A 12,215-nucleotide genomic window follows, 5' to 3' on the forward strand; every position below is an offset into this window, starting at 1 on the left:
TAGACCAGAACAAAGACGAGCCAATTTCAAACCTGTAAATTGGTCTGGTCACCAACCATCAGCACCGATTCATTTCTCCCCCAAAAAAATATGAAAAAAAGAAGAAGTTCTCACCAACTTTGTCTTTTTGCATGGATGTGTCATTGTCGCTATGAAGTGCTGTTGACGTAACGATTTTCATGTACACCACCCAAATAGACTCTTGCGTGTATATATATGTGCGTGTTCTGCTTCCAGTGGCTGGCAAACACGTGTGAGTTGCGGCTCATTTGGTCTGCGAATTGAAATTTCTCACCCCGAGTTGTTTTCTTGGATTCTTCATCTGGGTCACCAACAAGAACTTTAAAGAAGGGGGGGCCGATTTCTTCTTGGGTTGAGCGTCGGGTTTGCTGCGATCTGAAGTTGATTTCTGGGTACTCATCAAATTGCTTCTGAAAGTTTGAAAATTTTTAAAAGAACAGGCTTGATTGCAGGTTTGTGCATGGTGGGCTTTTTCTCTAGTTCGTTTATTTTGCTTTCTTGCTTCATGATGAGATTTGACATAATGGTTTAGTAGCTTTCAATCGTGTTCAAAAGCTTGTTACTTGATGGGGAAACAAAGAAAAAAGGGCCAAATTCCTTTCGATTCTGTCTCGTCAACCAAAGGTGCTTCTCCTTCTTGTGTGCTTCGATCGAAGAAGGGAGGAGGAATTTGGGCAGAGTGTTGCAGAGTGAAGAGCACCGAGACCTCCAAAATGATTGTCAGTAGTACCACTTCACCCTTGAGACGCGCATTAGTGAATACGATGCTTGGTTTGAAATATCTTCCTTCCACCTTTAATTTGAGCCCATCATGATCTCCAGGCTCGGCTTTAGACAAGCCAATCAGAGATCTTGCACTTGCTCTGTTTCTCGCTTGGTGGGTCAGGTGAGAGCTCAGTACGAAGTTGTCGCTGAGCTTTGAACGCCCTGTTCTTTTAGCTGTCTTTCTTGTGATGGTCAGGACAATGTCCTGTGATGCGATGCCACCTCTGCTCATTATCTGGTCATGATGATTCGTGACCGTGTTTTTGCTTTGCTTTTCTTTTCTTCCTCGACCTCTTAATAGTTAGTCCAGCGTAGTGAATAACAGTAATGGCTATGTATATGTACCTGTTAGTGAGAACTAAGAAGAAGAATGGCTCCCTGGAGTTCTGAGAAATATCCCTGCTTGCGATTTTGATTTTGATACGCTGTTGTATCTAAAAAGGGTCGAAACTTTGAATTTCAGGAGGCCTTCGTTCCGCCATGGGAAGCGCCGAGTATGAGCTGAAGCAAGATTCTGAGGAGACCCTCCCTTCGCTGATCCAAGTCATATCGTCTAGTGGAATTCAAGGCTTTGATAATGTCGAACCAAACAATAACAAGCTTGTCGGCCCGCCCGCTCAAGTAAGCCTCCTCCTCTAATCCTTCCGAAACGTAGTGGCGGCGATCTGCTCAAATATATGCTGATGATGCCGCAGACTTGATGATTTGAAAGGTTCTTTAATCAAATGATTGCAATTCAGTCTTCGTAGTTACATAGACTCGTTCCAGTTTTGAGCCTCAGTGATTAGAAATGTACAACCTGATAGAAAGCAGAGGAACACCTCTGCTTTCCCTTGAGAAATTGAGCATCCGCATCTTGCATAATCCCTTCTTTTTTTTTTTTTTGTTCAACTTGCTTTTGTTGACTAAATTTGGAAGTTCGTAACAGACTTGACTGTTGTGCACCAGCAGGACACTGAAGCAGCTGCCTCTGATGATGGATCTGTTGTAATGATTTCCGATAGGATGCAGTCCATTTCAATCAGCATGCCGCCATCTCCGATGGAAGCCCACCTGCTCAATGCGAAGAGGGTTGTCTTCAGCGATCACGGGGACACGATAATCACAAATGGAAACCCAGATAGCACTGCTCCTTCGGACATGGACTCCAAGCGGATAAAGTTCCATTCGCAGCCGATGCCGACAGCATCGGCAGTCAAAGGCGGGAATTTCCCTAAACATTCTGGGATCATGAAGGACAAAAGGTATGATTCGTTCAAAACGTGGTCGGGGAAGCTCGAGAGGCAACTGTCCACCTTACGCGGGAAGCCTCGTGGAGCTCCGAGCGAGGATGGAACAGGACGGAATGCGGAAATTGAAACTCTGCCTGTGGACAGATACTTTGATGCCTTGGAAGGGCCAGAACTGGATACTCTCAGGGTATGTAATTAGAATTTTATGAGCTCGGGTGGTCTTATGCTCAGCAGAACCATCTTATTGTTTTACTCAATGATCTTACACAGTTTCTCAAAGTCACTTCGCATGGAATTTGTTTTCCACTTGACGTGCAGGCTTCAGAGGAAATAGTACTTCCAGACGACAAGCGATGGCCGTTCCTTCTCCGCTTCCCGATCTCTTCATTCGGTATCTGTCTTGGGGTCAGCAGCCAAGCAATCATGTGGAAAACTCTGGCCACCTCTCCCTCCTTGAAGTTCCTCCACATAAACCTCACAATCAATCTTATCCTGTGGTGCATATCCGTGGCTCTTGTTGTGGTCGTCTCTTCCACATACCTGCTCAAGTTGATCTTCTACTTTGAAGCCGTCCGCCGTGAGTATTACCACCCAATTCGTGTCAATTTCTTCTTCGCCCCGTGGATAGCGCTCTTGTTCTTGGCTCTAGGCGTTCCGCCTTCAGTAGCTACCAATCTGCACGCCGCTCTTTGGTACGTCCTGATGACGCCGATATTCTGTCTCGAGCTCAAGATTTATGGACAGTGGATGTCGGGAGGCCAAAGAAGACTCTCAAAAGTAGCTAACCCTTCGAACCATCTCTCGATCGTCGGGAACTTTGTCGGGGCATTGCTGGGCGCGTCGATGGGGCTAAAAGAGGGTCCTCTGTTTTTCTTCGCTGTCGGGTTGGCTCATTACACAGTCCTATTTGTGACACTATACCAAAGACTACCAACAAATGAGACACTCCCAAAGGAGCTCCACCCAGTGTTCTTTCTCTTCGTAGCGGCTCCAAGCGTGGCTTCGATGGCGTGGGCGAAAATACAAGGATCGTTTGACTACAGTTCGAGGATTGCTTACTTCATAGCTTTATTCCTCTACTTCTCTCTGGTTAGTATCTGTTGCAAAATATGCCTAAATTCTGTTCCTAGTTGCACATATGGCTCATCATATGCACTGGTAGATCATCTGCTTTGTTTATGGCGATCCTATTTATTAACAGTTAATTTCTTTCGTGTTCTTCAGGCAGTTCGAGTCAACTTTTTCCGAGGTTTCAGGTATTATTTAGTGCCGAACGCATCTCTGAGCCCTCTCAAGTTATCATCCATCACTTGTGATTCGTTCTAGAGCTGATTCAAATTGGATACAGGTTCTCACTGGCATGGTGGGCATACACTTTCCCAATGACTGGTGCTGCCATCACGACCGCTAGGTATGCAAACGAAGTGACAAACGTCGTGACACAAGCGCTCTCGGTCATACTCTCTGCCATCGCCATGCTCACCGTGACGGCTTTGCTCGTCACCACGATCCTGCATGCCTTTGTGCTTCACGACCTTTTCCCCAATGACATCGCCATTGCCATCAGTGAGAGGAGGCCAAAACCGCACAGGAAGTGGTTTCATTTGAGGCACGGTAGCTCAGACACCAGAGACATTGAGAACTACTTAAAATTTGCTAGCTCCGACAGCAAGGACATCGAAGCATCTTTAGGACATCCGAGCTCTGATACTGACAGAGACTGTGAGCTACCGCCGTGAGCGGGGACAACAAGCCGCTGCCCAAAACCATGAAGATGCTTCAGTAGCCAAATCTTCTATACCGACGCATGTGAGGAATGTGAGTTAGGATTCCGATGAACATGAGTATCACGGGTAATTCGGAGGTTTGATTTGCTGAGAACGTGAGCCTATATGAGTTGTAACATGGCCGTTTATTAAGTCGTGTGTCGGTGAAGAAAATGATCTGTTGTCCCATGAAAAAGGTAAAAATAACTAGATGGTCTTTACAGATGCTGGACTTTCACATATTACTGTCCTTATAGTTCGGAAAGATATTGAGTGTGGTTTTTTTATATTCTGTTAGTGTTAGGTACTTGCACAGTCGAAGAAACTTATTATACAATCACCGCTAGACGAATGTCGTGATGGATTCGGAATTAGGCTTTTCACACAAGCTGCCCGCCTAACGATTATTGAGCAAATTCAGTGGAACTTTGGTTTGATGAAGGCTGGTTGTTCATGCGTTTTTCTTGTTATGCGAAGCGCGGTCCCTCTCTTTTTCATGTCTCACCTACTTTAACCCTCCTTATTCATCTACTTAAGCCTCATCAATTGGGAGAAATCTGCCAACAGTTGCAGATACCATTCAAGTCCGACATAAAGCATATATATCCAACGGCTACATTATGGCTTCCTTTCGCCAAATTCTGCTGTTGCTAACCTATGAAGTCCTCTTTATGTCGACCGTTCTTGTGACTTGCATCGATGCCGCCAAAAGCATCAGTACAGGTATTGTGCCGAAGAGGCTAGTAAGGAAATTGATCCATCGTAATTCTGTCAAGTCGCCATTGTATAACTCAGATCATACCAACTTTGACAGTGCCAAATTCGCTTTCAAGGATTCCATCTCCCGTGTCGCTATGATAGAGGAAAAGATGAAGCGCTGCGAGGTGAACATGTCGTGTTCTGACAACATTCAAGCTAACCTACACGCGAAGAACTGGGTGGGTGTGTTCTTTGTGGAGTTTCATATAAAAGACATGTCTCACCCGATGCTTACGGTCATGGACACCGGAAGCAACCTCTTGTGGGTTCATTGCATTCCTTGCCCAAATTGTGCTCAAGCCTCCGTCCGAATATACAACCCAAGCACATCCTCGACATACACTAATGTATCATGCCGGTCAGAATATTGTGAGGCTTTGCGCCAACGGTCCTGTGATCAGAACGATAATTGCAATTATGAGTTGCATTATGAAGGTGCATATCCGACAGCAGGAATGCTTGCTACGGAGTCGTTCATATTTGACACTACCGACGATGGACTACTCACTGTACCCAACGTAGTCTTTGGGTGCAGTCACGAGAGCAACGACAAACCGGATGCGGTCATGGGAGTGCTAGGACTGAACTACAATAAAGTATCTCTAGCTGCACAACTAGGTAACAAATTCTCCTATTGTGTTGGAAGGATTAAGGATCCTTCTTATGATTACAACCAATTGATTTTGGGGGAAGGGGCAATTCTTGAAGGCGACTCGACACCCCTAGACACATATAATGGGTACTTTTATGTCACTTTGGAAGGCATAAGTCTAGGAGAAGCTATGCTGGATATTCCCAGAGATTCGTTCCGGCGAACCGATTCAGGACAGGGTGGAGTCATGATTGACTCAGGAGGCGAGCATAGTTTCTTAGACCAACGAGCATATGAGGAGCTTGCTGATGCAGTCATGAACACGATGAATTTGAACTGTTGGTTCGAGTCTGAGCTCCATTACAGCAGGTTGTGCTTTGAAGGCAACGTCACTAAAGATATCAAGGGATTTCCCGGGGTTACTTTTCATTTCAGCGGGGGTGCGGAGCTGGGACTAGAGGCAGAGAGCTTGTTCTCTCAATCAAATCCTACTACTTTCTGCATGAATATTTTGCGAGCGGATTATGGACAGCCCGGCGTGATTGGTGTAGGTGCTCAACAGTACCATAATGTTGGATACGACATTTCAGGGAAGAAACTGTTCTTGAGGAGGATGGACTGTGAACTCCTCGACGAATGACAGACTTTAGATTCATTGTCTTAAACATCGGGTCACACAAGTTTACTTCAGGGCATATATTTTTTTTTTCTTATTTCACATGAGTCGTCACCTTTCTGTATTTAAATATGTGGCCACATTTAGCTTCTTGGATGCCATATTGCTATCTTAACTTGTTCTAAGTTTTGTCTTGCTGTTCTAAAGCTGGAGAGTTTGAAGTCCACCCTGAAGAGCCAAAAGGGTCTAAAAAAATTGAAAGAAAGTTTTCTTTCTTCAATGGAGTATGCAGTTCATAAAGCAGTTTGCATAAAAGAACTGTCGCGGGCCATTTTATGATTTTGTCTACATTTCATCCTTATGTTTGAGGCAAACCCTGGCCTTGCTCACTCGATGATCCGGTCTGGTGCACTGCTCGCCGAGCCACTGCATTTCAACTACTTTTTCTATATGCGTGTTGCACAAAGTATAAGAACAGACTTATCTGACAACAGACGTCACGTAGGCCAAAAAAAAAAAAAAGGTCAATACCAGAGTAAATTACAGAAATACTTTCAGGAGTTTTGGCCAAATATCCGGTCAGCTGTTTGATCTAGGGAATATGGCGCATAATGCCAGGCATAGACACGCCAGAGATGCTGAGACTTCACCCTAGAATTTGCTTGCTAAATGTTGTGGCCATTGTAGGTATTCAAACAAGAGAGGCCCATGCAAGAGTCATAGGCTTATTTATGCATCCAATGTGATTTTAGCAAAACTTTCAGTACATCTAGCATTGATACTATGCATAAAGCTATCAATCATCTGTATCTTCAAAAAATCTTGCAGTCGGCCAGCTGTGCAATGCCGATCAGCGCGAGAAGACGAATGACAGTGTTCAAGGCCTTAGAAAGATGTGACTGTTACTCTCCGATAACATCAGATTCAGAAAAATTACCTGTACCTGGATCAATTAATTATCTTACCATATTATATGGTCAGCAGAGATACAGCTCTTGACAGCACTTAGCTGCAGCTGGTGAGACATGAAAGTTGCTTGTGGAGGCAAGCAGGGCAACACATGGTTAAAGTGAAATCATTCAAATGTGGCAACATAGAAGCCACGATAATAGCAACAATTTGTTTGTATTCATAGTGTCAAACATTGCATAAATGATAATTCGAAAGAATAATGTCACAAAGAAGTTCTGCTCAAAATTGTACTTCTCTGAAGCTTCTGATTGTTCTTCACTGTTGGACAGACAATTGATCTGTTCTGTTCTGTTCTTTTCTTTAGCATGTGCGTGCAATTTCTTCTCTTTGCCATTCTGACATGGCATTTGTAATGTCTTAAGATTCGAATTCGTAGTCTCTCCTATGACTTTTTGGCCTTCATCATGATCCGATAGAGGTTCATGCTTCTGTGTGATAGCAACAAGACCGCAAATTGATGAACCCAAAAGTACAACAATAATGCAGGCAGAGCAAAGAATTGTCTTTGGCTCCAATCGAGAAACTTTCCATTGTCTGTCCACAAAAGGTTCATCTTCCAAATGGTGGTTCGATTCCGTCCGTTCCGGAACAGCTTACCGCATCTTCAATGTGAATGAATGTCCTTTTATCCCATATGTCTTTTCAGATCTATGTCCTCCAACATCTTTCCAGCCTAATAACAACTCATTTATATGGACCATCTTCCTTATGCAACGAATCGCCGTACAGTGTCTATTCCTCTGGGAAAAGGGAGGTGAGTTTCCTTAGGCACTGTTTGGCGTCCTAAATCATCTTAAGACAGCATCTGGCTGGACTCAGCCGACACACGGCACCTCATGTCGTGACAGTTCCTCTATTGTTTGCTTCTTTTATTTTTGCCCGTATGTTTTGAACAACTCAATAATAAAATTTGTGAAACATATGTAACTATCTTGGCAATTGGCTGTGTCCTAACAGGTTTAGATACAGATAACTTGGCATCACTTGATAGTTCCTTTTCTTTTTCCTGCACACATTGTCAACAGGCTGATCACTGAAGATCTACTTTGCGTAAATATTCCTTTCAATGCCTACATCGATTTGAAATCGCTGAATAAGATAAGATTATGCCCAGGTGTGTGTAAAAATTCGGTATGAAACAGAAGCGCAATTACTTTTGCACCTGATCTTCACAGGTGTCATAGATTCTAGAGCCATTTGATCAGCTGAGACCTAGTTTGATATGGTTTAAGCAATCTCTAGGGACCAAGTGCCATTGACTGCCCTAAAGATACACAAACAATAGTAAGTTAGTGACTACCAAGTTGTTGTTGGATCGACAATAGCTGGATAAGGCTGATGGTACATTATCGCTTACTAAGCAAAGACCACATCTTCCATCAATGGCTCTTTTGTGAACACCCAGCTACAGGGAACAAGCGATGTGCGCAACGCAGAAACCATCAGACAATGTCAATGTCAAAAACGACCTCGTCCGCGGGACCATTTATGGTTGCTTCAACGAGACCGTAACATTCACAAGGAGCCCCAGCCCACAAAGATTCACAGTGTCGCTGTGATTGAAAAAAATTTATGATCGAGCATTTACCTCGCAATCTCTGCTAAATTTAGCCTTCTCTCTCCAGGCCCCTAAGCCTTTGTCTGTAGATTCCCGCATTAAATCCGTTTGTCCTGGAATGCTGTGAGGACATTATCTTGTCCCAAAGCTCTTACGCAACAGCTTCTGTGAATGGAGGGACAAACAAAAGCAAGAAGGAAAGGAAGAAAGAAACAACTCCAGCAGTGGTTAGAGTGAGAAAGCAAATGTCTGTGCCCGACTTTGCAACGCTATGGTCATAATCCAACAGTGAACCACAGAATTGATGGCAAGCGACAAGCAGCATGTAAGAAAAAGCTTCCGGTCCCCACAGGGAGGGGATTACAACTCCAAAGGGATTGATAGAACCAACAAGAAGAGAACAAAAGGTCTGAACTTGGTTCTGCTTCTTTTGCGGAGAAGCACAGGAAAGATCCAACAGGCAAGACAAGAGGCAGAGACAGGGGAGCCACCCATAGTTTGGCACTTTGTCCCAGCACATCTTGTGTCCATGTCCCCTCTCTGTTGACATGTGACCTCAAACACTCGGTCCATTCTCTCACCACTTTTCTTTACCCCCTTTCATTGGCATGAGGTTTTGGTCTGAGGGTGAGCTAAGCTAGGGCCATGTACTGAGGGGGGAAATTTTGGTTGAGACTTTTGACTTGAGAAAGCACATCATCTGCAGCCACAAACCAATGGACAGAGCTAATTAGTATCCGGTTTGGATAGGGTAGGTACGTCTTATTCGGATCGCAACTCTCTTGGCTTGGAGGAACCATGTGGGTCATGTCCCGCCTCTACCATAACAGATGGAGCCTTACCCGATTCTCGTGAACAGAGCGATTTGCATCTACGTATGCGAGTCCGTTGCGCCGACGGTTCTGATGCATCATCCATATAAAAAGTACATGTTCTTTACAGAACTCATCCAATACATTTGACTAACAGAACTGGTCATTATCTTGTCAGTCTATTTTTAATGAAACAGTTTATTATCACATTTTAGAGGGCAAAAATATTATCACCCGTATGACAATTACATCGGAAGTGCCATAACATAAGATCAATCTCAATTAGTTTCGAGAGATTAAGATTTTTAAAGATGACACGTGATTTGATTAAGAAGAGTTGACTCAGTCTCCGAGTCAGTAGCCATGTCTCAAAGTCTCGATTAGTTCAACCGAGGTTGACAAACCATTCCAGCACTTTGAGACGTTACATTCTTCTTCTTCTTCCTCTTCAATTCATGCCCAACTCATACGCCATCTACTGTAATTACCTCATCATTCTCTTTGCACATTACCCTTTATTTAAGCAGGACGATGCTTAATTACAGCAATTTGTACATGCTCACAAAGTACGCTTTTTTCGAGAAAATTACCTCACGCACGTAAAAATAGAAGCGGTCTGTTTGTGCTGTTTGGCCTGTAGCGGTATCTTATCAAGGATATAGATCTTTGGTGACATGCTGCAACAATACGGTGCGATGCACTTTCGAATATTTTGCCTTAACAATGTCGTGGTCCGATCGCGATATTCCGAGACTTTGGATAGAACCACATCCGAAGCTCTTCTATTGCTACCAGCATCTACATTCATTTCCTCAGACAGGATTTGGGACATCTGAAGTTAATCCAATGATTAAAAAAAAACCAACTTTTGCTAGGATCAAGTTCATAGCTGAAACTTCTTCTGTATCTGTCTTTTTCACCCTGCAAATCAAGCCACATGTGTGTAGGTCATGTTTGTACTCCAAAAGCATGCACAGGCCCTTGAGATTCGTCTGTTCAGTGACTAGAATCAAAATCAGAATGAACAAATGTGACTGCTTTTGGTTCTGTCAAGAGGGTCTAATTGACAAGATCAGAAGAAAAGGGGAGATTTTTACCAGTTGAAAAAAAAAAACTCTCCCCCAATCTCAGAATGACAGAGAAAGCAGAAAGATATACACAGATTCCATTTCTTTCCTCACTGAGTGGGAGAGATATATCCATGGCCGATTAGACAGTTTCTGTACATGATCATATGTAAAAGCAGAGACAAAAGTGACAAGAAGAAAAGGCTGCTCCCCGATGTGATCTCCTTTCACCTCTCTTTCTTACGTTTGTCTTTGTGTTTTTTGTATCTGGACTCGCTCTTGTTCTCGTGACTCGTCTTCTCTTCTTGCGCACTTCTTTTGTCCTTCGGAATCAGTGTCTCGTCTTCATATGCACCGAACACTTTGCTGTAGACCAATTCAATCGAATTTTCCTGAAACCGGCATGTCGAAAAATGTATCAGTGCCAAAAAGATCATTTAGGACATGAGTACTATGTGGGTAAATTCGCGGAAACATAAGGAAGTAGGAAAGACATTTACCCACCGAAAGATCTTTTGCAATGGAGAACTGCCTCGTAAATCGAGCTCTCTGAATCGAATGACTTGCGCCCATCATTGGCCGAGTACGCTTCGCTTATTCTAGGAGAAGAAGCCTCTTCAGGATAAACCCAGTTCCTCATCCCAGGACCTCTTGCATCTCCAAATTCTGCCCGGAAACTCAACCTTCCGGCTCGAAAAATCCGGTACAATGGCCTCAGAAAGTCCATGTACTTCCGAAACATCCTCTTTGATAATTTCCCACACCTAGTCTTTGAGGGAGACGAACATGATTTACTACTCATGACCAGTTTCAGCGAGCCAGGCCGAGGAGGAGTCAAATTGGACATCTCGTATGCCTTCATCCTCGAAGGATCGAGAAATAGGGGCAACACGTAGCCATCAGAGAAGAGCTCATCAGCATGAACGAGAGCAGGAGAAGATGGAGACACTCTCGGGAAGTCGAATCTGAAATCCTGAGAAGCAGAATTGCCTATATTCCGGGAGAATCTCCTGGAGGGTGGCATCCTAGGATCCATCTCAATGAAGGAGGCTTCGTCGGACGCGTCGAGCGAAGTCCTGGCTGACGACCCATCGAAGCTCTCACGGGCTTTCTTTGAATTCACTAGCCAACGGTACGAGAAGCTCTCCACGGAGAGAGGTTCGGAGGATTCCATTACCTGACAATGTCCACTGTTCAGGAAGATTTGCAGGAATTTGATGGAAGAGAGAATAAGTCGTGTACTGCAATGAGAAAGGGAAAATTAAGAGAAAGGCTCAAGATCTCCAATACTTATAGGACATATATATATACCTTGACAGACATATATCTTCTCTTTCTTTTCTTCTCTATAATAAGGGAGTGTGTGGTTGTCTCCTTGTCTGGCAAGAGACAAAGAATTTGAATAATTGATAAGGGGAGAGATAGAAGAAACAGAAAATGTGAGCCCCATGGTCACCCATGATGTCCTAGCATCACCAGCATTTTTGTCAACTTTTTTTTTTTTTCCATAATCATTGATCTTTAAAGCTTCACAATGAAGATGCCCTTTTTTTTCTTTGGCTTATTACTGCTCATTTAATTAAGATCCTTGGGCCTGGTGAAGCTTATTAGATGCTGATTTGTTCTTCTGTACGAGGAAAGGCCCCCCAAAGAACATGTGTGATCCTAGGAAGCATGAGCAAGCAAAGTTCATGCACGGTCCAATGACATTCCAATCTGCCTTCCCTTAATCAAAGTCTGGAATGATGGAAGAAAGTGTTTTTTTTTTAAGCCTTGCTTGCTTTTAATATGATACCGTCTCAGGAATTAATCTGTGTTTCTCCTGGTGGGTAAGATAAATTCACCCTTCTGATGCTTACAATCTAGCTGCTGCAGCAGGAAGGATCGACCGAATCTCGGATTTTTTACTGCCGGTGGTGCGATTAACCGCTACCAAACTATCACTTCTGCTACCAAACCGGAATTATGCTCTAATTAACTCTCCAGTTTGGACATCAGACTGGTTTTAGAAGGGAAACCAATGACTGACAAGTTCGTGAGCATGTCAAGAAGGGA

General features: G+C 43.7%; 3 protein-coding genes across 7 annotated transcripts; 2 read left to right on the forward strand and 1 right to left on the reverse strand.

Moving 5' to 3' along the window:
- The first annotated feature begins 214 nt into the window (after nucleotides 1–214).
- Nucleotides 215–4,004, forward strand: LOC115744662 (S-type anion channel SLAH2-like). Of its 5 annotated transcripts, none has more exons than XM_048282837.1 (6): nucleotides 215–473; nucleotides 1,250–1,407; nucleotides 1,735–2,205; nucleotides 2,337–3,107; nucleotides 3,243–3,274; nucleotides 3,367–4,004. In XM_048282837.1, exons 2-6 carry the CDS (start codon nucleotides 1,267–1,269, stop codon nucleotides 3,755–3,757), a joined length of 1,806 nt encoding a protein of 601 aa, XP_048138794.1. In that variant the 5' UTR covers nucleotides 215–473; nucleotides 1,250–1,266; the 3' UTR covers nucleotides 3,758–4,004. The 5 variants fall into 5 exon arrangements, with proteins under 5 accessions (XP_048138794.1, XP_048138795.1, XP_030535815.1 ...); XM_048282838.1 differs by having other exon boundaries at nucleotides 215–413; XM_030679955.2 differs by having other exon boundaries at nucleotides 217–473; nucleotides 1,738–2,205.
- Nucleotides 4,005–4,404: 400 nt separating this feature from the next.
- Nucleotides 4,405–5,775, forward strand: LOC115741063 (aspartic proteinase CDR1-like). Its single transcript, XM_030674774.1, has one exon. The coding sequence runs from the start codon at nucleotides 4,405–4,407 to the stop codon at nucleotides 5,773–5,775; it is 1,371 nt and encodes a 456-aa protein (XP_030530634.1).
- A 4,299-nt stretch (nucleotides 5,776–10,074) lies between these two features.
- On the reverse strand, nucleotides 10,075–11,457 carry LOC115746123 (probable membrane-associated kinase regulator 6). Its single transcript, XM_030681835.2, has 2 exons — nucleotides 10,665–11,457; nucleotides 10,075–10,552 (listed from the first exon to the last, which is right to left on the reverse strand). The coding sequence occupies exons 1-2, from the start codon at nucleotides 11,332–11,334 to the stop codon at nucleotides 10,539–10,541; spliced, it is 684 nt and encodes a 227-aa protein (XP_030537695.1). The 5' UTR covers nucleotides 11,335–11,457; the 3' UTR covers nucleotides 10,075–10,538.
- Between the last annotated feature and the right edge of the window lie 758 nt (nucleotides 11,458–12,215).

The sequence above is a fragment of the Rhodamnia argentea genome, chromosome 7 (assembly GCF_020921035.1).
Source record: "Rhodamnia argentea isolate NSW1041297 chromosome 7, ASM2092103v1, whole genome shotgun sequence".
NCBI lineage: Eukaryota > Viridiplantae > Streptophyta > Magnoliopsida > Myrtales > Myrtaceae > Rhodamnia > Rhodamnia argentea.

Excerpts from the sequence above, each read along its gene's own strand:
- LOC115744662 (XM_048282837.1), top strand. The coding sequence starts at position 1,267 with ATGGGAAGCGCCGAGTATGAGCTGAAGCAAGATTCTGAGGAGACCCTC. Across the intron at positions 1,408-1,734 it reads TTGTCGGCCCGCCCGCTCAA|CAGGACACTGAAGCAGCTGC; the intron begins GTAAGCCTCCTC and ends GTTGTGCACCAG. Across the intron at positions 3,275-3,366 it reads AACTTTTTCCGAGGTTTCAG|GTTCTCACTGGCATGGTGGG; the intron begins GTATTATTTAGT and ends AATTGGATACAG.
- LOC115741063 (XM_030674774.1), top strand. The coding sequence starts at position 4,405 with ATGGCTTCCTTTCGCCAAATTCTGCTGTTGCTAACCTATGAAGTCCTC.
- LOC115746123 (XM_030681835.2), bottom strand. The coding sequence starts at position 11,334 with ATGGAATCCTCCGAACCTCTCTCCGTGGAGAGCTTCTCGTACCGTTGG.